Source organism: Mastigoproctus giganteus, chromosome 10, assembly GCF_048544385.1.
Source record: "Mastigoproctus giganteus isolate SK-2022 chromosome 10, ASM4854438v1, whole genome shotgun sequence".
Lineage (NCBI taxonomy): Eukaryota > Metazoa > Arthropoda > Arachnida > Uropygi > Thelyphonidae > Mastigoproctus > Mastigoproctus giganteus.
Window position 1 is genome coordinate 189,066,202 of NC_143584.1, and position 26,126 is coordinate 189,092,327.

The 26,126-nt window shown below is 37.1% G+C and overlaps 1 protein-coding gene across 1 annotated transcript in view; it reads left to right on the plus strand.

Annotated features, from left to right (window-relative positions):
• Ankle2 (ankyrin repeat and LEM domain-containing protein 2) overlaps window positions 1-26,126 on the plus strand; it is a 145,888-nt gene that overhangs the window by 88,773 nt on the left and 30,989 nt on the right. Inside the window, exons 10-11 of the mRNA XM_090383895.1 lie at window positions 12,711-14,068; window positions 22,066-22,197. Of these exons, the coding sequence (XP_090240021.1) occupies window positions 12,711-14,068; window positions 22,066-22,197 (1,490 nt within the window). The remainder of the gene's footprint in view (window positions 1-12,710; window positions 14,069-22,065; window positions 22,198-26,126) is intronic.

Consider the following 26,126-nt stretch of genomic DNA (forward strand, 5'->3'; position numbering starts at 1 on the left):
CTGGACAGTGCAGTGTTGAGTCAGTTTGGTGTGACATAAGCATTGGGAGATCAAAATTGAGAGTAGGAGTGTGCTATAGGCCTAATGACTCTGATGAATATAATAAGAAACTGTACAGGGAAATAGAGTGGGCCAGTAAATCAGAGTCTTATAATGGGAGATTTTAATTTCCCAGATATTGACTGGATTTTGGGGGCTGGTCACTCACACACTAGCAGGGCTTTTGTGGATTTATTGGATGATTGTTTTCTACATGAGCATGTTCGGGAGGCAACTAGAGGGAGTAATACTCTTGATTTGATTATCAGTAGTGATTCTTCATGCATTAAGAATCTGCAGGTAAATGAACCACTAGGTGGCAGTGATCACAGTGTGCTGAAGTGGGCTTTACTCAAAGAGGTAACTACCATTAGGGGTAAAGGGAGGGGTTATTGTTTTCGTAAAGGCAACTACAATGGACTGAGACAGTATTTAAATTCTAAACAGTGGGACCAACTGATGATGTTACCAACAGCAAATTCAAAATGGGAAGCATTCAAAGAACTTATCTTGGAAGCTACTAGGCTTTACATACCAACTAAGAAATATTGTTCAAGGTTTAGGCCTAAGTGGATGTCAGATGAACTAATGAGACATACGGCAGAGAAGAAAAATGCATGGGATACATACAAATTAACACGTGACACAGAAGCTATCCATCTGCGTTAGATACAAGTTGATCTTGTATCTAACACAGATGATAGATTGTACAAGTTGATCTGTAACCAAATTACAAAGGAAGTTAGGCAGGCGAAGGCAGATTATGGCAAGGGATGCAAAGAAAAACAGCAAAGAGTTCTTTACTTATGTAAATTCTAGAAGGAAGGGGATGAATCAGATTGGTTCACTTGATATCGATGGGTCAACTGTTGATGATCCTGCTCAGGTAGGTAACAAACTGAATGAATATTTTGCATCGACATTCACACATGAGGAGTTAGTCAGCGAGGAGAATGCCAGAGGTGTATTCAACTCTGGCAGTAAGCTAGAGAATCTTGTAATAACTGAGAGTAAAGTGGAGGAGAAATTCTTGAAGATAAATACAAGAAAGGCACCTGGGGTGGATGGGATCTATCCAGTTATATTAAAGGAGGCAGCAAAAGAAGTAAGCAAACCCTTAGCCATAATTATGAGAGCTTCCTTGGACTCAGGGGAAGTACCCATGGACTGGAGATGTGCAAATGTGACTCCAATTCACAAAGGAGGATCAAAGGGCGACACAAGTAATTATAGACCTGTGAGCTTAACTTCAGTTCCTGGAAAATTAATGGAGACACTGGTTAAAGAAGCACTGCAGGATCATCTAGACAAGACTTCAGTTATAGCTCAGACACAGCATGGTTTTGTTAAGGGGAAGTCTTGCCTGACCAATTTGATTGGATACTATGATGCAGTCACAAAAGAACTGGATGCAGGGAATAACTTTGATATTATATATTTGGATCTTAGAAAGGCTTTTGATACTGTTGCACATGGAAGACTGCTGCACAAATTGGAGCAGTGTGGCATTGGAGGAAAATTGCTGCTATGGATAAAAGGGTGGTTGAGGGGGAGAAGACAGAGAGTGGTAATCAATGGACACTGCTCATCGTGGACTAATGTTATTAGTGGAGTCCCTCAGGGTTCAGTATTGGGTCCATTATTGTTTTCTGTATTTATAAATGATATATGGATGATGGTATATCAAGCTTAATGTCCAAGTTTGCAGACGATACGAAGGTTGGCAGGGTTGTCAAGGACACTACTGACACTATGCTACTGCAACAGGATCTGGAAAGGTTGAGCAGATTGGCTGGGAGGTGGCAAATGAAGTTTAACATTGACAAATGTAAAGTACTACATATGGGAAACAGCAACCCCAGAGCAACGTATCAACTCTGTGGTACTACACTGACAGTGGTAGAGAATGAAAGGGACCTGGGGGTGGTTGTGCAGGCAGATATGAAGTTTTCTGAGCAGTGCAGATGGGCTGCAAGAGTAGCTCATGGTGTATTGTCGATGATATATAGGAATTTTTCTAGCCGGGATAAGGAGGTGATTATTCTCTTGTATAAGGCAATGGTCAGACCACACCTAGAGTACTGTATACAGGTCTGGAGGTCTCATTTCAAGAAAGATGTAGAGATGCTGGAACGAGTACAGAGAAGGGCAACAAGATTAGTGAATGGAACAAAGGGGTGCTCTTACGAAGAAAGGCTTAAGTTTTGCAAATTACAGTGTCTGGAGACTAGGCACCAGCGAGGTAATCTGATAGAGGTGTATAAAGCCTTGAATGGTTTGAGCATGCTCAGTGCTGATGGGATTCTTCCTCTTGCTCAGAATAATCACCTGAGAGGGCATAAATTCAAATTGAGAAAAGACAGATGTAGGATAGACGTGAGGAAATTTGCCTTTAGCCAGCGGGTGGTTGGTTGGTGGAATAGACTTCCATCCCTTGTCGTGGAAGTTGATAGCCTAAATAAGTTTAAGTCCCGGCCCCTCCCTCTGCCAGGATATGGAGAGAAAGTGGGCCAGACTAGTTGTCCAACCCAGATCGCCAAAAGGCGAGGCAACAGCGTAGCTGTGGTCACAGTCGTGGTTTTTGGATGTTCAGTTCAGTGTCACTTCAGGTAGGTCACAGTCTTGGTTCAGTCTCACTTGTCTCGTGTTCATCTTATGGGATCAGGAAGAGGAGTGATGACTCTGTAGTACTGATTTGATGTCAATTCAGGTAGTCATATTTGTTGAGAGCATCAGTCCTGGCCATTTGCACCAGGTCATGAATGGAGAGTTATCTTTGTTGGTAATTTCTTCTGATCGGTTGTAGTCATGCGGTATGTTCATGCTGTAGTCTTGAATGTCGCCTCCTTGGTTAGTTTCAATGGAGTTCTTCTATTCAGATGTTTCCATACTGTTGCGGATAGCGATTTCTGTTCTCCTTCTGTTAAAGATGTCCTGGGCGTAGAGCGGCTTAATGCGGTGTACACGTCTTCCGAATCCAGGAGGTGATGCTCATTGTCTTTTGGTACAAACTTTATACTGGTGATGAGTACTGATCTTTGTTCCTCATAGCATTCACATTTGTGCATGATATGTTGCCACATCTCCATATTGCCACAGGTGCAAGTTGGGTCCTCGGTCAGTCCGAATGCATTCAGTTTTGTGTTAAAGGGCCCATGGCCCGTCAGGAGGAAGGTGGTGTTCAGTCCTGGGTAGAACCATTTGGGGGCTTTTGGATAGGTCTTGTCTACGTAGGGTATAAATTTCCGTGCGACTTCACCCTTGGTCGTCTCTTGCCATCTCTTCTGCCAAGTTTCTTTCAGGTGTTCCATGATTTTTTGTTTTTCCGTTCGGTGGTTGTTTGTAGGGTCCAGTGTAAAAGTGTCAAACTTGGTCGGTGTTCCCTTTGCCATGTAGTACATCAACCCACATCTCGCCACCTCCAGGTCCAGAGGGAGAGTGTCAGGACCTGCAGCGCACAGGTACTCACCGTGTTACACGCCCTGGTGATGGTGAGGAGTATTTTTTGCTGTATTGTATCGAGGATTCTTTTATTTACTGCAGTTCTTGCTTTGGCGTACCATATTGGGGCTCCATAAGTAATTGCTGGGATGAAAATTGCTTTATAGTAGAGGGATAATGTTCTTTTGTTTAGTCCCCAGTCTGCGTGTTACTCTGACAACTAGTGCTGCGTATTTTCTCAGCTTCTCCTTCAGATATAAGAGGTGTTGTTTAAAGGACAGGTTGGAATCTAGGATAATGCCTAGGTATTTCATCTGTTTTGCCAGTTTGATTGTGCTTCCCCTTACTTTTATCTGGGGCGGCCGTCTGATGTTGAGTGTTCCTCTCAGTAGAATTGAGTTCGTTTTGGTCGGGGAAATCTCCAGTGTATGCAGGTTTGCCCAGTTCTGGAGTACTTGCAGTGCATGGTTTGCACAGGCTTCTAACTGTGATCTAGAGCTCGCTGCCACCGTTAGGACGAGATCATCCGCGAAAGCTTGTGCGTTGACATCACCCAAGTCGAGTGCCAGGAATTCATCAAAAACAATGTTCCACAGGAGCGGCCCCAGGACAGATCCCTGTGGGCAGCCCCTGCGGACCGATCTTGTCAGGCTCCGGAACGGTGCCATTACCCTGATTTTTCTATCTGAGAGGTAGGATCTAATGCAATTATATAAATTCATGGGGATTTTTGCCTTGCGGAGTCTGCCCAGGACGCTTGGCCACCAGAGGGTGTCGAACGCCCTGGCGAAGTCGACCGCAATTACCAGGAAGTACTTTTCATTACATTGTGCTGCGCTTTCTAGGAGGTTCCGAATTGCTTTAATCGTGGAGAGTCCGGGTTTGAACCCATATTGTCTGGGTGTCTCTAGGTTAGCTTCTTTGTAGTGGCTGAGTATTCTTCGATGTAGTATTCTCTCCAGGAGTTTACTTAGTGTTGATAGCAGCGCTATGGGACGGTAAGAGTTTGGTTGTTCAGGTGGTTTAGTTGGGTTTTTCAGGATGAGCTTGAGATGTGCTGTTTTCCAGCTAGTTGGGAAATGGCTCACTCTGAGGCAGCAGTTGAAGAGGTGCAGCAGGGGTTCCGGTATGTACTCCACCGCCCTCTTAACGAGTTCTGGGTCCAAAAGGTCAGGGCCAGGGCATTTCTTGTTGCGCATTTGTGTTGCAGCTTCCTGTAGCTCATCCATGGTAATTGGCGGCTCCATTTGTTGGGTGTTATAGGTCTCGTTTGCCTGTATGATAGCTTGTTGGTCTTCCGTGAGTATATTCGGTGGTTCTTTTATAATGGTGTTCAAAATGTTGGCCACCGAGTTGTCCCATGTTGTGGTGAGGGTGCGTTGCGGCGTTATAGTTGCTGTGGTTATTTCCCCCCTGGGGAGTTTATTTGTTGTGACCTTGTAGACCACTCCCCAGGGATTCTCATTACCTTTAGTTGAGACCAGTCGTTCCCAGGAGGACTTTTTACTTTTCTTTATACTCTCGGTATAAGTATTTCTCAGTACTGTATATTGGCGGCGCAGGTAAGTGACCTCAGCAGGTGGCCACGACCTCTGTGCTCTCTGATATTCCTTCCTTTTTTGTTGGACTAATCTCCTTTGTCGTTGCAGCTCTGGGGTCCACCAGGGCATGGTCTTGCTCGAAAGTGTTTTTCTTTTTATGGCGACTTCAGCTGCCTTGGTTATAATGTTTGTTATTATTTGTTGCAGTTCATCTGGGTCCTCTCTTATTTCTTGGCCATCCTGTCTGGTTTGCCCAATTCTATCATGTTGGCCTCTACTAATAAGCTGTTCTTGGTAGAGTTCCCAGTTGGCTTTGGAGATTGCAAATCTGTTTAGCATCGTCCTTTCTGTTGCGGTTCTTGCTGTGGTTCTCTGTATCCAGTAGGTGATGGTACGGTGATCCGACATGGTCCAAGCATTTTGCACTGTCCAGTCGGTCACGTGGGAATCGATATTTCTTGTGATTAGGGTGATGTCAATGGTCGCCTCCCAAAGTGTATTACAGAAGGTTGGGAGGCAGAAAGGTTGATTTTTAACCGTCAATATTGAGTTAGCCAGGAACTCTTCCAGTCTTTGGCCGTTTCTAGTGCCTTGCCGGTCCGGCGTGGCGCTGTGCCAGACTGGGGATCAGCAGTTGACGTCGGCACCTATTATGATCCTCTGTCCTGCTAGGATAGTTTGGACATCCTGGAGATATGTAATGGCGCAGTCAATCTCGACGCCGGGTCTGCAGTAGAGAGAGACTGCATATAGGCAGCCGACAGAGCTGATTATATGTGCACATGCTGCCCATGGCGTGCATAACTGCGGGATCTTGGTTACTGTTATTTCTGGGTTGCGGACTATAATTGCTGCCCACGGTGTATCTTTGTCACTCTGTACTATTTTAAACCTGAGCGGGTATCTCCTAACCTTCTTCATGTGAGTGTAGGGCTCTTAAATAAGGATGAGATCAGCATTGTCTTCTTCTGCTTTTAGGCATACTTGGGCGACCACTGCTTTCGCACGTTGCTCATTTATTTAGTGAATTTTTAGCACTCCATCGTTATATTTTTTACGTTGCGTACCCATAATCGGTTCTGAGTTTCTATATACACTTGAACTTTTGATATGTCGGACATTTTGGATCTCTTATGGAATGCATATGATCTAGCCTTAGTAGCTTGCAGTTGACGCATAAGGGTCTTTTGCTTTGTTTGGGCAGCTACTGAAGTTGTGCCCCTTTTCGGAGCAGTGGCTGCAGGTTGGTTCCATTTGATTACATGTGTGTGTCGTGTGCCCATATTTGCAGCACCTAAAACACTTTACTACAGCCACGTGTTCTCTGTACCTGTGGCTACTCCACTCTATATAAATTGATCGCTGTTCCCGCAGGACTTGCCAGGCCTCTGGGGCCAGCTCCACTACCCAGTTACAGTTTCCGCTGCTTCTGGCCCTTGTTTTATACTTGGGCATTACCATTAGCTTTTCATCCCTCTCTGGTAGTCCTCTCTGTAGGTTTTTCCTATAGATTTCCCCGGTTAGAGTCTCGGGGGTGATGTCTTGGTCCACATCAAATATTATGACAGATGGCCCTTTTCTTCTTAGGGTTTCCGCAGTAAGGCCCAAGGTTGGGATCTTTGCATTGGGCATGATTATTTCAGCTTCTTCCTTGGTCTCCGTTTCTGTTACAATTCCTGGGTTTCTTGTTTTCCTTATTGCTTTAATTCGGGTAGCTCCGAGGTCTTTCCGCAGGTTTTCCATTACCACCTTCTTTATTTCTTCGCTTGTATGTTCATCTTGTCCTGTTGACTTTAGGATGACTATGTTGGGTGTTGGTAGGAGTGTTCTTCTCGAGGACACTCTTGCAGGTTTGGCGGCAGGTTCATTTATGTTTGCGGTGGTGGTTTTGCTCCTCAGCGCTTCTGAGTAGGTCGGGGCACGCTGTGGCATTTCTTTTGCCCCGCCTTGCAGGTATGCCTCTAATGTGGTGTTTATTTTTTCGTTCTCTATGTGGGTTTTGTACAGGATAGTCTCCAGTTTTGTCCACAGTGAGACAATGTCTGCTCGAATCGTTGTTGTCACTCGATTGTTCTACTTTGCAAAAATTTCCTCCAGGGCAGACCTGAGTATGAGAATCTGGTCTGGTACTGGTCCCCCTGGTAAGGTGGGGTCTAGGGTTTGCATTTCTTCAGTCATCTCAGTCAGTTGGTTTTGTTGTTCCAAATTACTTTTGCTTGGGTCAGATTGCGACCTGGTTTCCCGTTCGAATTTTGGGACGCCCGGTTTCATGTTCTTTTTTTGAAAGTGGGGGTTGGCTTTTGTTCCTCGGTGTCGTCCCTATTGCCATCAATCAGGATGGGTTTTGGTTCTTTTCCGATGTTTTCTTCGGTTTGGTTGGGGTTTTCCGAAGGCATTTCTGGCCAGATCGGAAAATCGGAGTATTCGGATTAGCGGGGTTCTGTTTATATATTCTTGTAGCTGATTTAAAAAGACGAAGTTTGGTGGGTCACACAAGTTCGTGCGTTGTATGGTTGTCACACAATACCCTGGCAACGATTTGAGCTATCCCCAAGGTCAAATCGTTGGGGGGGGGGGGAGTCAAGTGTTAAAATGCCCCTAGAGCAGTGGGATTACCTCTGCATGGGGTTTCCGGTGGGTACCGAAGATTATGGTGACATCTAAAATATTGAAATAGGCACGTGAGAGAAGATTCCACAACATCATGGAAAGTTTATGGTGGGGGGGGGGAGTCACTAAAAACATTATTCACTGTCTTTTTAAACAGTTGTAAGCATAGCTTGTTGGAGCAGCTTTTGCTCTGGATATATCACAGATCGTGGCACCCTCCCCAGTCAAGTACAAGGTACCAACGTGGCTTCCGTGTTAAAATTGGTGCCTCTCTATATCCCTGCTGCCAGCCACATGGTGACCAGTGTAGGTCTGGCAAACAAAGGAAACAGATAAAAAACGCTGGTAACTTGCAAAATTCCAGTTAAATACTCAAAAGTTCCTCACCTAGAGAGTCCACTGTAGTTTATAAATCACTGGACATACTTTTCCTGAAATAAAAGCACTAAGAACTCATAATTTAATCCATGAATCGCAGAGTGCTGTTTCAGCGTGGCAGTAACAACGACAGCCATATTGGCGATGCAATAACAAACAGTGTGATCACACAACTCATCTATATCATTAGCCTTTGCCAACTGAGAATGATGGTGGCAGATCATGCCCATCACAATTCACGCATGCCAACTGAAAACATATTTTTAAATGTCACTGCCCTGCATTTGCTGTCAGTTGGAGCCAAGTTTTCTGTATTAATCTCACTTTGACTTAGATTTGAAGTTTTCTTAAGATGTAGATGTATTCCCCTGGGAGACTCTCTTGAGGGGGGGGCATGCCCCACAGTTTGGAAAACTCTGCCTTTGAGCACGTATGGGATGCTTCGAGACACTGGTTCTCAGTGTTTTTGAGTCTATGTTCATTGCCTTTTACAAAGTATTATTTTTTAATGACCCCTTCAATGGAAATCAAAATAATTTTTCATTTATAAAGCTAGTTTAAAAAGTATCAACCATGTATAAAAAATTTAAAGTATTTTGATACTATATCCATAAATTGCTAATGTTTTTCTATCTAAATAAAAAATGCATCACTGAGTTAATCTACTCGATATTCTGTTTAACTGATTTGTACTGAAAAACTCAAAATGTTCATGATGTTTATGTTTAATCAATATGATTATATCTTAACTGTAGAGGATTGTTAAGTAATGAAATATAAAAGTTTGTATTTGTAAAATAATTATACTTATTTTAAATTTATAATGAGTTTCTGGAGTTTGATGTGGATCAACGAATTTTCTGTTGGGTTCTGTGGTAGCACCTTTGTTATCAGTGTGAAAAACAAAACACTCCCAGAAATTCCTGAAACACCTCTTAGTGAGTAGTAGAATCCCATTTGGGAATAACTGTTCAAGGGAGAGGAATACTGAATTGTCAGTCACCTTTAATCACCAGTTACCAACAATTGGTTTAGAGAATAAATGCATATTTATTTATTCATTTATTTAATTACTTTACAAGTTATAAACTATTCTCCTGGAAGAATGTGCTTTGAACTTGGAAATACCTTTTGTTTTGAGTGTTGCCTAGCTGTTAAAGGTATTTCCTCCCCTCCCCAATAAAATCTGTAGTCTCTTCTGCTGGATGCTCATTTTCAGATATACATGAAATAATTTGTAATTCAGAAATTATGCTTTATTCATAGGTTTATTCATAGTACTATTGCATTATAAGAGAGTGTACTTCCATACAAAATTTCTTATTTCATTGACTTATATCAATTATTTTACAAACTATTGCACTTTTATCATCAGTAACTTAACTTTTGTCTGGTAGTGTATTTGTGTAGTGGTTTTCTCTTTGAAACTTCCAGACTAATTCTGTAGTATCACATGACTTTGTTCATACTCTTTTTTTTTTTTTTTTTTTTCTTATATATATATATATATATATATATATACAGAGAAAAGTTCGGGATTTGAAACAGCATATTGCTGAAGCAGTTGTGCTCTAATAATGCTGCCTCAGATGCTGGAAAACACTTGGCAAGAGCTTGAGTATTGTTTTGACATCTGTCGAGCTACAAATGGTGCCCACATTGAACTTTACTAACCTTCATAAAAACTTGGTGAGTTACTCTGTATAATAACAAAAAAAATATTTTAATACACCTTATAGATGTTGAGATATATGTGTGTATTTTTGGATACCTCTAGCCCAGACACCCTGTGTGTATATATATATATATTATGTGAGGTAAAAGTTAGGCAAAAGTGATAAAAATAAATAAATATGGCTATGTAGCTATCATTAGAGGCAGCAAATGCACATCCTCCACATGATGCCTAATTATATCTGATAATTAAAATAAATATGATATTTAAAATAAAAACATCAGCCAGTAGTACGGCAATAATGCAGAGCGAAACAAAACGTAAAATAATATAAAATAAACAAACAGGGAAGGGAAGTAGCGGTAGTAGGACGAAAGGTAGTCGATAATCCCCTGTATAATTTAGTCAATTAAGTCATTAAACCCAATTAATAAAACATGATGTAAATTTAAAATAATGCCAATCATACATAATTTAGCGGAACCCCCTCGAAGGTACCATTTCCAAAAGACGTGAAATATCACCAAAAAAGGGTTAAAGAAACTACCAAAAAACTAAAATATCAAAATAATAGACTGACCATCATGCCCCATATCGACAGAGGACCACGAGGCCAATAATGGTCATGGAATCGCTGCATTTCAATCGTCATACAAATCATCGCAAAGGCGGAAATATCGAAGAACCAAACCACACCTCCATTCTCCGATAGATCAACCAATGCAAAGGATTTGCATGGCGGTGGTCCTTATGCAGCGAAAAATAATCTATAGAACAGTCTGTTCTATATTTCCGCCTTTGCGATGATTTGTATGACGATTGAAATGCAGCGATTCCATGACCATTATTGGCCTCGTGGTCCTCTGTCGATATGGGGCATGATGGTCAGTCTATTATTTTGATATTTTAGTTTTTTGGTAGTTTCTTTAACCCTTTTTTGGTGATATTTCACGTCTTTTGGAAAATGGTACCTTCGAGGGGGTTCCGCTAAATTATGTATGATTGGCATTATTTTAAATTTACATCATGTTTTATTAATTGGGTTTAATGACTTAATTGACTAAATTATACAGGAGATTATCGACTACCTTTCGTCCTACTACCGCTACTTCCCTTCCCTGTTTGTTTATTTTATATTATTTTACGTTTTGTTTTGCTCTGCATTATTGCCGTACTACTGGCTGATGTTTTTATTTTAAATATCATATTTATTTTAATTATCAGATATATATATATATATATATATATATATATATGTTGGTTTATATATTAATATTACGTTTAGATGTATGTATTCTTTTGTATTTTAATTTTTCTTTTGTGCGTTGTTAATGCCATTGTTTTTTGCCATATTAGCCAATTGAACATTATACGTGCCAGTATATATTCGTTTCTAATTGCTTGAATTTTTTATTTTTACCTATTATTTGTGGTTTTTACACATAGGCATTAGTGTTCGTACAAATCTGGTCATTAATCAGCCTTATTTAGGTCATCTTAATTCCGCATGGCCTATACATATTAGGTTTAGAAGCTTAATGATAATGAATTTTCATGACAATTTATTGATGAAAATTTTTTTATCTGTAGCAAAAGGTAATTACTAGTTATTATTAACAGTATACTTCTATTTTATTACTATTATACATTTTACTATAATACATTTTTGCATTCCATCACATGGCCGTCAATCCCCTACTTCGTCGGGGGCTTTGAGAGGATTGACAGCCCTTTCGATGTAATGCCTTATACTTACTCGTTTCTGTTTGTACCTATCACAGTAATACTATAAATAGATATGCAAACAATAATTAAGAATTTAAAAAAAAAAAAATTCAAAAACTTAAAAAATACTAGGAACTTTAGAAATTAAACAAAAGAAAAGGAACTTAAAATAGCAAAACTGTGATAGGTACAAACAAAAACGAGTGAGTATAAGGCATTACATCGAAAGGGCTGTCAATCCACTCAAAGCCCCCGACGAAGTAGGGGATTGACGGCCACGTGATGGAATGCAAAAATGTATTATAGTAAAAATGTATAATAGTAATAAAATAGAAGTGTACTATTAATAATAACTAGTAATTACCTTTTGCTACAGATAAAAAAATTTTCATCAATAAATTGTCATGAAAATTCATTATCATTAAGCATTAAACTTCTAAACCTAATATGTATAGGCTATGTGGAATTAAGATGACCTAAATAAGGCTAGATTAATGACCAGATTTGTATGAACACTAATGCCTATATGTAAAAACCACAAATAATAGGTAACAATAAAAATTTCGAACAATATATATATATATACACACACACACACACACACACACACCAAGTTTTTATGAAGGTTAGTAAAGTTCAATGTGGGCACCATTTGTAGCTCGACAGATATCAAAACAATACTTAAGCTGTTGCCAAGTGTTTTCCAGCATCTGAGGCATTATTAGAGTAACTGCTTCAACAATATGCTGTTTCAAATCCCGAACGTTTCTCTGGTACACACAGTCTTTAATAAAGTCTAATGAAAAAAGTCCAATGGAGTCATATCCTGAGATCTAGGTGGCCAGGCAGTTGGGCCTCCTCTTCTTATCCAATGTCCAGGGAAAGTGTTGTTCAAAAACGTGGTAACATCTCGATGGAAGTGTGGTTGAGCACCATCTTGCCGAAACCTGAAACCTGGGGGAATCTGTGGAACAGCTAAGATCTGCAGCACACGACAGCTACTGCTGCCTCAGCATCCAAAAAAACTTTGCTTTCCCTTCTAATCTTGATATTACTTTTTTAAAGCAGTTATTAATCTTTGTTTGTTGCAAGAATTTTATCCTCCTTAGAATAATGTTCTTACTCCTGGAATAACGATTCCAAAATATTCCATAACTGTTTAAAAAAAATAATTTACAAAAGGAAGTTGTGCCATATCTTTTCCATTGATATTTCCACATACTATTAATTTTCTAATAGACAAAAAAAAAAAAAAAAGTGTTGTACATATAGTTATAGTTTTTTCCCTCTCTTATTTTTAGAATGCTTCTAGAATGCTAAAAGATAAGGTCTCAGAAGATACCAAGACTGCATATGAAGATAAAATAAAAAAAACTGAAAATTCCAGTTCCATAGAAAATAGTTCAGGTAACACCAAAGAAAGCCTTAGTTCTGAAAATGAACTTAGTCCCATAAGTCAGTTGTGTTATGGTCTACAAAAATTCGGCTGTGAAACTAATGCAACTTCTGTTACTTCTACTACTCCTGCAGCCACAGTGCCAACTGTTCCTTCTCTGAAACTAGATAAACATTTTTCCAGTTTAAAAAATCCTTTTTTAAAGGAGTCTGAATTGTCTAGGGAACTTTCTTCAAAAGAGAATATACTAGCACCTTCAAATCTTATAACAAATACAAAGCTTTATGAAAAGCCTAAAATTTGTTTAGATACAGAACTAAATAAAAATGGTGCAGGAGATGAAAAGAAGCAGGTGAAACTTGAAATTGATGGTAACACAGAAAATGCCAAGGGTTTGGTTTACTTACAGATTGAAATAGTCCATACTTTATCTTCTGCACTTCTAGATTTAGCACTCTCATTTCCTGAAGAAGTCCCTCAAGACATTCATCTACATAAATATATAATCGAAAGTGTTATTCCTTATGTTTCTTCATTTCTGTTTACTGCAGCAGATCCTAACTTGAATAAACATTTTGATCTTCAGAAGTTTCATAGCATTATTGCAAAACAAGTATTTAAAAACTTGAGTGCTACACTAATGCCACACGAACTAAAAATGCTTCAAAGGAGTTTAAAGGTATATTTGTCCTTCTATTATGACCTGTTATGTTCAGAAGAAGATGATGAAGGTGTCAATAACATGTTGTACAGTTACAGAGAAGATAATATTTCTTTTAAGCGACAACTTTCTTCCTTAAAGTGGTCTCACTTAAAGTGTATCTTACAGTTATTGTGTGATTTTCTTAATGATGCACAACGTCATACCGAACCTAAAAAATGTAGCTGTTATTGGTCACATTCAAGTGCTGGTTCCTTACAGATTGCTGAAACTGTTAGTAATCAAATCCAAAATATATGTAATGCAAGGAATTTCAGTAACAGTAAAGAACAAAAAGAAAATTTTGATCAACAGACAAATTCACTGTTTGATGACGTAGGGAATCCATTGTCTGTTGAAAGTCTGTGGGAATGGAAAACTTGTTTGTTTGATAAGAACATGCATTTAGCAAATAGTGCTTCAAATCAAAGTGAATCTATGTGTTCTTCAGATGAAAGTTCAGATATGGATGTGTTTTGCACTCCTCCAAGTAGCAGAGTTTCTTGTTCCAGTACCCCTCCTGAAGTCAGTACTCCAGATGGTGTCGAAGTATTCCTTCTAGGGTAAGTTATTTCTGTTTAAATGTTATGCTATAATTCCATGTTGTAATTGCTAGAGGAGGAAGAAGCTACGTCTAACCTTGCAGGTCAAATATGAAAGCTGGAATAAATCTCTGAGTAGATATTGATCAAAATAAATAACAGTTCTGTTTTTAATCACAAAGTTTGATTGTTAAGTTTCTAAAAATTATGAGTTTTTTAGTATTTAAAGTTTACGAGCTGTACCAAAGTACCCAGATAGTTCTGTGAAAAAAAAAAAATAAATAATAGTCAAATAATATGAATATATATTTTATCCATTAACCTTTACTGAATGTGGTCACCTTCAAAGTATTATTCCAGATTTATATACACATATTAGTCACGCTTGGAAATTTTACTGGAATCATTTTATGGAAGTTCTTTCACTAGTGCCATTATATTGCTTCCAATGTCTTTACTTGATTAAAGATATGATCCTTTCAAGGAGGCTTTCAGTTTTAGGAACATAAAAAAAGTCACACAAAGCAAAGATCAGGTGTGTATGGTAGAATTTTGAATGATTTTTTTTGGTGGGGTGGTGGGCTCAAAATATGTTACTGATGCATTTTTGTAAGGAAAAAAAAAAAGAGCAATGGAACACCTGTCGTAGCTGGTTAATCTTGTCTCAGTAGACTTTTATATGTTCTCTAAAACTGAAACACTCTTTGAAAAGATCTTTTGAATCACTTGGAAACATTCATCATAGTGCACTGATATTACTAAAAAAATTTCCAGATAGTGATTTGCAACTGTTTCCAGGCATGGCAGAGACATTGATATGTTGTATAAAGTTAGAAGTACCATTATGTAATGATATTTTTGACTTTATATAACATCTTGAGTGTCCCCTTGAAGGTGACATCCAGGATGTTATATAAAGGTTATGGAATCAAGTTTTGTAAGGAATAAAGGTTATTCCTTACAAAAATGCAACAGTATGTGAGGTTTGAAAATAAATTACCAGGACTAATTCCAGTCCTGTTAATTTATTTTCAAACCTCACATATTGCTTACAGATTTTATTCTCAAAAATGACTACAGTTGTAGAGTTTAATTTAGCTAAATGTGTTACATTTAGCTATCCCAATGTGCTGTTTTCAGTGAAAATTATAAACCACCCAACTCAACCTCAACATGCATTTAATCAACTTGGTATTAACATTTCATGTCCTAATCACATTTTTTTAGGTTTTAGAAAAGCAGACTTACTGCATTATCTGTTAACTCTAATATAATGAAAAAAATATGATTGGGGATTGTAACCTAGATATTCCTTTTTAACAATGTATAAGTTATGAATACATTGTGAACCAAGTTTTGAACTCTGATAAAGTTTAGTTATATGGAACATTTATAAATCAACATTTTTTATTTTTAGTGTTACCCTAAACATTGTGTATGTGAGCAGTAACTATTTAAAATATTATCCTCAGTACACTTCAGAACAAATTGTTGGAAATTATATTGTTAGGTCCTCTGCATTACAGAAGCTTACAGGGACCAGTCAGCAAGTTCTGCATAGGCATCCATGAATGACATTTGTTAAATATATGGTCCTCCTTTTTGTCAGGCGCCTCCGTAGCCAGGTGGGAAGGAGCAGCAGTGCGTAGCACACGCTTCTTGATTAGACCGGGGTTCGAGCCCATCACCACCAAATATGGAGAATGCGGAAAGGTCATGGAATGACCACCGTATATCCCGGAGCAATATGGCCTTAGTTGCTAATGCTCCTAAAAACCAAATAACACAAACACAAACACACACCTCCTTTTTGTCAATAGCAAAATGTTATTGACATGGCTCGTGCAGTGTTGTCCACAGCAATAATGATCTAGAGTGTAAAATCTCAATTCTTTCAACTTTAGTAACAAATGAAAAATCTTGAGGGACTGGAATTTGGACTGTAGGCAGAGTAGGATAAAATCTCCCAGTTGTATTCTTGGAACAACTCAATTGCCATACAGGCCTTGTTTTTGGATGGATTTTCATACAGAATCAGTGAACCTTTCTTTAACAGGTTTGGCTATGCCTTTCACACTGCAGATCTCAAAAAATGCATTAGAATGAAATGTAATATTTTCCATTGAATGTCTGACCTTGTGGTCCCTGACATGTGTAAGTGGTAGTGGCCATGTGTTTCATTTTGCTTGGCTCTCATTGAATTTTATTGGGTTAGGGTGATAATGAAAGATGGTGTCATTTAACATATGGCTGTTTTAATTCAGGTTTAATTCAAAACACCTTAATCATACTTCATCAGTTGTAATGATTCATTGGAAAAACATTCTCTTTTCCATCTGGATAGGCAAAAAAAAAAAAAAAAGTATAGGCTGTATCATAGTTGATGCCAAAAACACATGCAATCTCATTACAGGTCAGTTTTTGAAAATCTTGCGAGAATTCTTTGATTTTATTTCAACAAGTCTGTCAGTTGTGGCATATTGAGGCTCTCCAGATTGAGGTTGTCTTCAGCACCAGATTCACCCACAAGAAAATGATGTCTCCGGGTGAGAGATTGTAATATTTAAGCAGATCTCTTGCAAAGATTATTTGGTTTCACTTGCACTATTTCAGATGTGGCCTAATAATTGCTTTATACATCATTAGATCACCTCTGGAAAACTATACAGGTTCAATATCAGTGAGTTTCAGTTGTTTCCTAAAAACACTATCTTTTTCTTGCAAATATGTAGTACTGTATTTTCTAGACCATAAGATGCATTATTCCCCCCCCCCCCCCAAGAATGTTGCCTAAAATTTCCCTGCATCTTATAGTCCATAGGTATGCTAGGTGCATGCAGTAATGGTGTCCCTATCCATAGCTAGAGAAAGTATGATCAAGATGGCCTGATGAAAAAACTGGCTTTTTTAGTGTATGACCAGTCCACACCAGATGTAACAGAGGAAACAAAAAGGACGGTTATTGAAATAAACAGAGTTACTCGTAGCTGTAATTCCAGATGACCTCAACAGCAGCCACTGCCATCTTTCATAGTTGTGTGAATGGATGAACTCCATCAAAGCCCGGATGCAAAAGAAGGAAGGTGGTGTATATGTGTGGCTAGCAGACATATTACACTAAAAATGTTATTGCTAAAGAAACTGAAACAAAAACTTTGAAATATATCATAAATAGACTTTAGAGAAGAGCCTACTGGAGATATGAATCAGCTTTCTGAAAGACCTGTAGAGAAGCTGGGATGAGGATGAACCAGACAAAGAATATCTTTTCTCCCAAATCAGAGACTATAATAAGATGCTTGAATATTTCAGCTATGTATGAAATAGGTAAAGCAGCATTTATTGCAAGAGAAATGAGGAAATATAAAATACAGGTCCTGAAAGTGATGTAACAGGATAAAGCTAACCTTCTAGCATCCCATTTTTCTTCCAACTCATGTATTAATGATCTTGGTAAAACACCTCCCACCATTCCCAAAACGCTCCATTCAATGCCTCCTGTGGTCTTCCGTCAAAAGGATGTCAGAAGGATTTTAATGAATCTTGATGCTAAGAAAGCTCCAGTTCCCGATGGTATTTCTCCACTTGTTCTCAAAATCTGTGTTCCTGAACTTACTCCTATTCTTTGCCGCCCGCCTTTTTTCACTTTCTTATTCGAAAGGTGTTTTTCCTTCTTCTTGGAAATTTTCTCATATCCAGCCAGTTCCTAAAAAGGGTGACAAATCCCTCCCATCCAATTATCGTCCTATTGCAATCACTTCTACTCTTTCTAAAGTAATGGAGAAATCAATTAACCACCAACTCTTAAACTACCTAGAAACCTTCCGTCTGATCAACGATCGCCAGTATGGATTCCGTCAGTGTCGATCCACTGGTGGTATTCTGGCTTAATGTTACCCATTTATGGACTAATTCAATGGAAAGGTTCGGTGAAACACAAGTAGTTGCTCTTGACATCTCAAAGGCTTGCGATCGTGTTTGGCGTAAAGGTCTTCTAAACAAGCTTCCATCTTATGGTTTGCCAACTGTTTTTAGTAATCGGTTATCCAGTTTTCTCTCTGATCGCTCACTGAGGGTGATGGTAGATGGCTCTCTGTCTTCTAACTTCTCCACTAATGCCGGTGTACCCCAAGGTTCAGTTCTTTCCCCCACTCTTTTCCTCTTGTATATTAATGATCTTCTTCCATTGACTGGAAATCCTATTTTGTCGATGATAGCACATTGCATTCCACTTTCCATTTTGAGAAACCTTGTCCTGCTCAATCAGCTTCAACTTCTCGAAAATCTGCTACCAATTCCTTAAATGCCGATCTACAGGTAATTCTCCAGTGGGGCAAAGACAACTTAGTTGATTTCAACCCTTCTAAAACTCAGTCTTGTCTTATATCTCACAAAAAGGATTCTTCTGCTCCTATGCTTATCTTTAGTGACACTCCAATTTCTAGGCAAAATGATATGTCTCTTTTGGGAATTACCCTGACTTCTAATCTCTCTTGGCACAAGCACATTACAAATATTGCTTCCTCTGCATCTAAAAAACTTGGTTTTCTCTTTCGCTCTTGGCGTTACTTTTCTTCCAAACAGCTGCTCACTCTGTATAAATCGCAAATCCGCCCGGGCATGGAATATTGTTCCCACATCTAGGGTGGTGCCCCTAAAACCTCTCTTAGGCTTCTAGATTCCATTCAGAAGAGGGCAGTTAGGTTAATTAATGATTCATCTCTAACAGAGTCTCTCCATTCGGGTTCTCACAGATATACTGTTTCTGCTGCATGCCTCTTCTACAGATACTTCCATGGGCACTGTTCTTCTGAATTGGCTTCTATAATTCCCGCTCTCTCTTTCAAAACAGTCCGAACACGTGCCGCCACCAGCCAACATCCATTTACTGTCCAACTTCAAACTCACAGAACCAACTTTTCATCTTCCTCATTTATTCATTCAACTGTCGTTTTCTGGAACAACCTTCCTTCATACGTATTTCCTGAAAATTACAATCTACAGAAGTTCAAGTCCAATGTCAATGAATATCTTCTTTCGTCTTCTCAACCTCCAACCCAAGCATGGTACTAAGTACTATAGGTTCTAATACCTCTCGTGTTTGGGGTTCACATAAAAAAAAAAAAAAAAAAATGAATGTGAATGAGAGTGATGGTGAACCTAATAAGCAATGAGGATTCATGTTTAGTACTGATACAAGAAAAGCCCTGAAAGAGTGGAATGCAATATTTGAAAGGAAAAATCTATGCCAAATTTAAAAGTAGATATGGAAGCACGACAATTTTAAAGGTATATACACAAACAAACATTGCAAAAACTGAGAAGAAAGAAAGGTTCTATGAAACTTCTTTGAAAAGCTACAAAGAGTAATAGATAAAATAAAAAAGCAGAAATATGGGAGATATGAATGCTAAAGTTGATAATAGAAACAGAGGAAGAGAATGGATAATGGATAGAGAGGGAATAGGAAAGGACAAGGAAAATGGAGAAATGTTTAAAGATTTCTGTGCCTTTAATGAGCTGGAATAGAAGGAATGACATATGTGCATACGGAAATACACAGTTAAACATGGATATCACCAGACAAGAAAACAGATCCACATCAACCATATAACAAGAAATAGGTGATGGAGATTTTCCTTAATAAATAGCAGCTGGAGAGGAGGGAGCCCATGACCACCAAATATGGAGGATGCGGAAAGGTCAGGGAATGACCACCGCATATCCCCGGAGCAATATGGCCTTAGTTGCTAATGCTCCTAAAAACCAAATAACAAACAAACAAACAGGAGGGAGCAGATGCATATATAGACCATATACTTTTAAATGGAACAATAAAATAGCTAGCAAAAATTTTAAAACCAAAAAACCCAAGAATCAAGTTCCAATTGGTTAAAATAAAGACAACCGAAAAATAAAGACATTAACTCCTTACCCGAACATTTTTTTCCGGAAAATGTGCCATAATGGATCGACTTTTTTTTTATTTTACAGATTAAAAGTATGCATCATGCAAATACTCATTGTATAGTTTTTTGTATTTTCTATTAATTTTTTCGTATAAAATACATGGCAGTAATTAACCCAATTGGGCTATCCCGAGTTATCTCGTGTACACCAAAAAGTGTGCAAATTATACATATTTTTTTAATAAATTAGCGCTTGAGCTAAAAGAATGGCACAAAAAAAAGGCTTCATTACTCATTATATAAATAAATTTAAAAAATCAAGTGGAATGCACAAGCAGTTTGTTATTTAGTTTTTAGGAGCATTAGCAACTAAGGCCATATTGCTCCAGGGATATGCAGTGGTCATTCCCTGACCTTTCCGCATCCTCCGTATTTGGTGGTCACAGGCTTGAACCCCAGTCTAATCAAGAAGCGTGTGCTACGCACTGCTGCTCCTTCCCACCTGGTTACGGAGGCACCGCACAAGCAGTAATCGCGAACTAACTACATTCTGACATATGGCCACCATAAGTGGACAGGTGAGGTAAGTGTCCCTTACGGGCGGCAGTTCAAGAAGGCGCCGAAATATTTTTTGATATTGTTTTTGCGAATTATTTTCGTGGGTTCAGTATTCTGCATTTAGGACGGCAAATTATATTTTGCTTACTGGCGGCGTAGGAACGTGCGCTACTGTTCTGACATTGCTGTTCAATATAAGTAAAACTAAAGACAGTCGTTTGCTGCTAGGTGTAAGAAAATCCTGAGAAAACTTGATTTACCTGTCTAATGCAAAATTAGCCAGATAAAATACATTTCAGTCCTACATTTGGAGGTATTATTGTTTGCTTTGGGTATTATTGTATCCCAAGATATTTCGTGTAGTTCCAAATAACTTTTAAAACTAAAAACGAGATATCTCAGGATAATCCATGAAGGGGTTAAAGAAGTTTACAAAAGAAATAAAAAAAATAGATTTGATACAATTAATTTGACTACTAGGAAAAATATTGTGGATAAATGGACTATCTTTAAAGAAATATACATGCGTACAGCTGAAAAAATTCTGAGAAAGAGGCAAAGGCAGCACAAAGGATGAATTGTGAATCATACAGTTCAGTTAATAGAGGAGGAAAGAAAAGAGATTAAGAAGAAATTGATACAAAATAAATAGGAGCAGAAAGATTAACTAAGAGGGAATCTAATGTATTTAACAATTAGAGTAATAAATCTAAAATGTTTGTTTAAGAATATACATAAATATAAATATATATATATATATATATAAAACAAAGGTAATGAAAATTAACCCACAACAAAATAGAATTATAACAATTGGAAAAGAAACAGTTGAAGATATTGATACCTTTACATATATTTGGGTAAAGCACAAGTAGCATGCAGTATGATGTGTGATGAATAATATATGGAAATAAAGGTGGATGGGGAGAGAATCGTCAAAGAGTAAGATCACACATTTTTTTAGCACCTCTGGTGGGTTTTTTTATTTTTTTAATATCCCTCAGTTTATCCAATGAAAGGCACAATGAAAACTTGGCAATGCTTTGTATTTTTGACATTTGTATAAATTTCTCTATATTGGCATCACATGTATGCAAATATTTGTGGTGCTCCTCCCTACCATAGGAGGAAATGAATATATGCATAGAATCAAATTAAGGCTAATTATAAATTTTCATAAAAAATTATTTCATAAATTTTTTTTATTTTTTTAATTTTCATAAAAACTTAATTTCATAACTTAAAAAAACAGATTCAGAATTTTAAATTAGAATCTATAAAGTGGTGAGAGGTTTATGAAAATGTAATTCAGGTTATAATGATTTAGAATTAATCTGTGAACTTTAAGACCTGTGTATTAACTTGGCAATTTAAATCCTGCTGGCCAACAAAAACACAGAGGATGAGAAAGTCCTCCTGACTTTTGTAATTCAGGATTACATTATTTACATTTTCTAATATAAACTTTCTGATGAGGGTGGATTGCTTTACAATAATACACCATGTATGTGTATATTCATGCTAATGAAAACTGTTTTATATATTATGCAGTGAACATCCTTCTAAATTAGATGTTGATGTTTTGAGAGCCATTGAGAATGTTGATATTGATCCTGTTCTCTATCCATATATTTGGAATTGGAAACATCTTATATGTTCATTTGACAAAGCCATTATGGATAGGTAAGTAAAAAAAAAATTTAAAGATAGTATGACATCTGTCATAATAATATGAGGAATCTTTTGAAATGCACAGTTTTTTTCAAACTCTAAATCTTTTTTTTAATCTCTTCCTTGGGGAAGAGATTAAGAAAGAGATAAAGGGCTTATCTGATAAAGGGCTTGGGAAGAGAGGGAATAGGAAAGGGGAAGGAAAATGGAGAAATGGTAAAAGATTTCTGTGCCTTTAAGCTGATATAATTAATTGACATAATTAATTGCATGATTACATAACGTAATTAATTTTTATATTTAAAGGAATTCATTTTGTATTGCAGTATGTTTATTGTGAAATTAAGGAAAGTATCTGAAATTGTTAAAAATAAGAAAGAAAGAAAGGAAAAAGAAATGCCTTCTTATAACGTTTCATTACAGGTAATTTCAATTGACGTAATTTCATGAAATGAAATTACATTCATTACACACAAAATTTCATTATTTTTCTTTATTTTGTAGAAGTCATTTAAGAAAGTAATGTGTGTATGTGTGAGGGGAGAGATTGTACAACTCCCTCAAACAATAGATTTTCTGTTAAGGAATTTTGACACAGTCTGGGTCAAGTAAAAAATTATAGTTAGAGAAAGTGAGAAGATATGTTTAACTCTTCTAGTATGAGTTTCATAGCATATGAAAAAACAGTCCTAATTTCCAAATTTGGGGCTAGAAGTAAGAAGAAAAACAAGGATAAATGAATATTATACAAGAACTGATTTATTACTGAAAAAAGACAGTTGGAAGAACTTTAAGCATTCAGAGTGTAGGATAGTCAAGGTCACAGTCTAAACAAGATTGATAATGAAATAATTAATTGCACACAGGTTTTTCTTTAGAGAAGCAGAATAAAGCACAGAGCAAAAAAAGTAAGTTGGATAATTTAGGATTATTGCAACATATACCCAGATTTAGGAGTACAGATAGAGTAGTAGTGAGGGCAAGAAGAAATGACTTTAACTGAAATTTAACCTAAAAGTAATCATAGCTTTGCAGAGAGACTGTTAAGAATAACCTTTCAGTCTTCCAAGATGGAACAGGTACTGTTAATGAATTGAAATTTGTTTTGTTAGAAATGAGAGAAGTGTTAACCAACAGTGAATGTTAATAAAAATGTTATGGGAATGGCATAGGGATTATAATAGAAATCAGTTTAGCTCAACTAAAGTTACTGTAGTTCTAAGAAATTTAAGTGCAATGATTATAGGAGAGGGAAAAATGATAAATTGAAAGGCGCTGGATCTGCAGAATCATAAAAGAATTTCTACAGATGGATATAAAAATAGTAAGATTAAATTCTAAATATAATTGGGAGAGGATGTTACATGGTTTCTTATCTGTACGATAAAATTTATATTAACATATATATAATAATAAAATAACACTATTATACCATACAAAAATTCTTAGCAAATATGTTTTATCAAACTTGTATATAATACAAGCTCAATACCACACTAATTTGTTAATAGGTGATGTTTGAGGATTCTTGCCAAATCCCATCTTCAGACCATAAAAATATCATTTATGGTCTGAAGATGGGGTTCGGCAAGAATCCTGAAATGTCACCTGCTAACATATTAGTGTAGCATTGAACTTGTATTATATACGAGTTTGATAAAACATATTTGTTAAGAATTTTCTTGTGGTATTTTACTATTATATTTAAGGCAAACATCAACAGAGCTATGATGCTCAATGAATTCTACAATTGTGTGCCTATATATATTATTTACAGTCGTTATAATTATTAACTTTCTTTTTTTATTACTAATATAAATATATATATATATGTATTACAGGAAGTAATAGTTTAAGATGTTATTAATAAAAAGAATAATAATTATTATGGATTATTGACCTGGAACACTGCTATATGCAGAAAGTACCCAACGACCATAATGGCTACATAAGTTAGTAGTCATGAAGGGCAATGTGCTAACGTTACGTTACTAGTAACGCTAATTATGGAGAACAAAGGGCAAACAGAACAGTGATCGCTATCACAGTGAACAAATAAGGGAGCTGAGATAAAGGTGGGATAATAAGGAATAGTAAGAATTAATAAAATAAAAATATATAAGAATAAAAATATTAATAATAATAAGAATAACTTAGTGCTGTTCATCCTGCGATTTCTGCGCCTTTTTTGAGAGCCAGCCGCCGAAATCAAAGGAGGAAGCGGCAATAAGTGGGTATATCCTCTGTTTCGGACATGAAATATACGCCACACGTGCAATATATGCCACACGTACAGGTGAAATTATTTTAAGTAGGTTTATATAAGTTTAGGTAAGTTTAAATAAGTTAAGGTCAGGTTAAATAAAGTCAGATTAAATAAGTTAAAATAAAGTCAGAATAAGTAAGTTAAAATAAAATCAATTTAAGTAAGTTAAAGTCAGATTAAATAAATAAATGTTTAAAGTTAATTTTCATGGTGATAGTGCTGAGTGTATATTACATGGCTGAACGGACAGAGGCTGGAAGTAAAGATGAAAATAATAACCAGAATATAAAATTAAAATAATAACCAGAGTAAAAAGAAGAAAAAGAATACTCAGAATAAAAAAATGAAAAGCAAGAAATGGGATAACTTACATGGGGTCGTAGCGATCTGTGCAGTTGTTGAGAAATAAATGTTTTGTCTGAAAGTGTGCTACGGTGTATGGTATGGGCTAGCAACCCCTGGTGTACGGAATTGGGAAAGTCTTTAACTTTAAAAAATAAATAAATTAATTAATTAATTATGTTAGCATTAGCATTAGTAGAGGCATTTAATGCAAGAAAGCAAGCTTATGCAGCATCAGCCAAAAAAAAAAAAAAAAAACCCACTTCCACTTCACCCCTCTGTTCGTTCAAAATACCTGTCCAGCTGAGCCTTAAACTTATTTAGGCTATGTTGGGCTGATTACCCTGTATTACAGGTTGGGAGTGTATACAAATAAATAAATAAAATAATTTAACCAAATATGTTACAAATTTAAAGATAGGGTTAATTAGGATTACCATCTTCTGCACTCATAAAAAGAGGACATTTACATGTTTTGGGGCAAATAAAAGAGGACAAAAAGTTCATCTTGGATTAAAAAAGAGGACAAATATATTATGCAAATAATAAAATAAAGACAATGTAAACCAAATTTACTGATGTTTAGGATTAGTACATTCATATTTGTCTTGAGAAACTATTTCTTTCAATAGCTCTGGATTGCCTCTCAAATACAGGGTTATTCAAAATGAAGTCCGGGGTTTCAAACAATTCCTGTACACACATGAGCAGACATAGGAAGAAAGAAATATTTCTAGAATGCAAGTATAGTAATGAAGTTTTTTTACCTACCTCATAAATGTTCAATATGAGAGCCTTTAGTGAAATTGCACTGAAATCGCCATCGCCCAAAATTGCACATTCTGCTTATTCACTTTCGCCGACAAATGGAAGGTCGATTCATCAGAAAAAATCACTCTGTCAGCAAAGTGGCATTGCACAACGGTAACAGATTTACTTACATGAAACTCCAACACAGTAAAAGCTTTCTCATTACATTCCGAAGCCATGTCACAACAGAGCAGAACTGCGTCACAGGCAAATGAACGACTGCACGGCAGTATGCGTCCATCGCCATCTGCTGGTTAGCGGTGCAGCATACCGAACATCACGAGCATGGGAACGAAACTTGAGATATTATGCGTTCTTTCGAGATGGTTACAAATGATTATGACACGTGCACTTTCCCAAAAAAAATTCTGAAACCCCTCACTTCATTTTGAATAACCCTGTATGTGTAAATATCAACGCATGACATATGTTTGAAATTGTACTGCAAAAACAAAATACCTTTTACAGAATTGACATTTAACCTATTCCTTTCTTTCGTCCACTGACTTTGCATTAGAGAGAA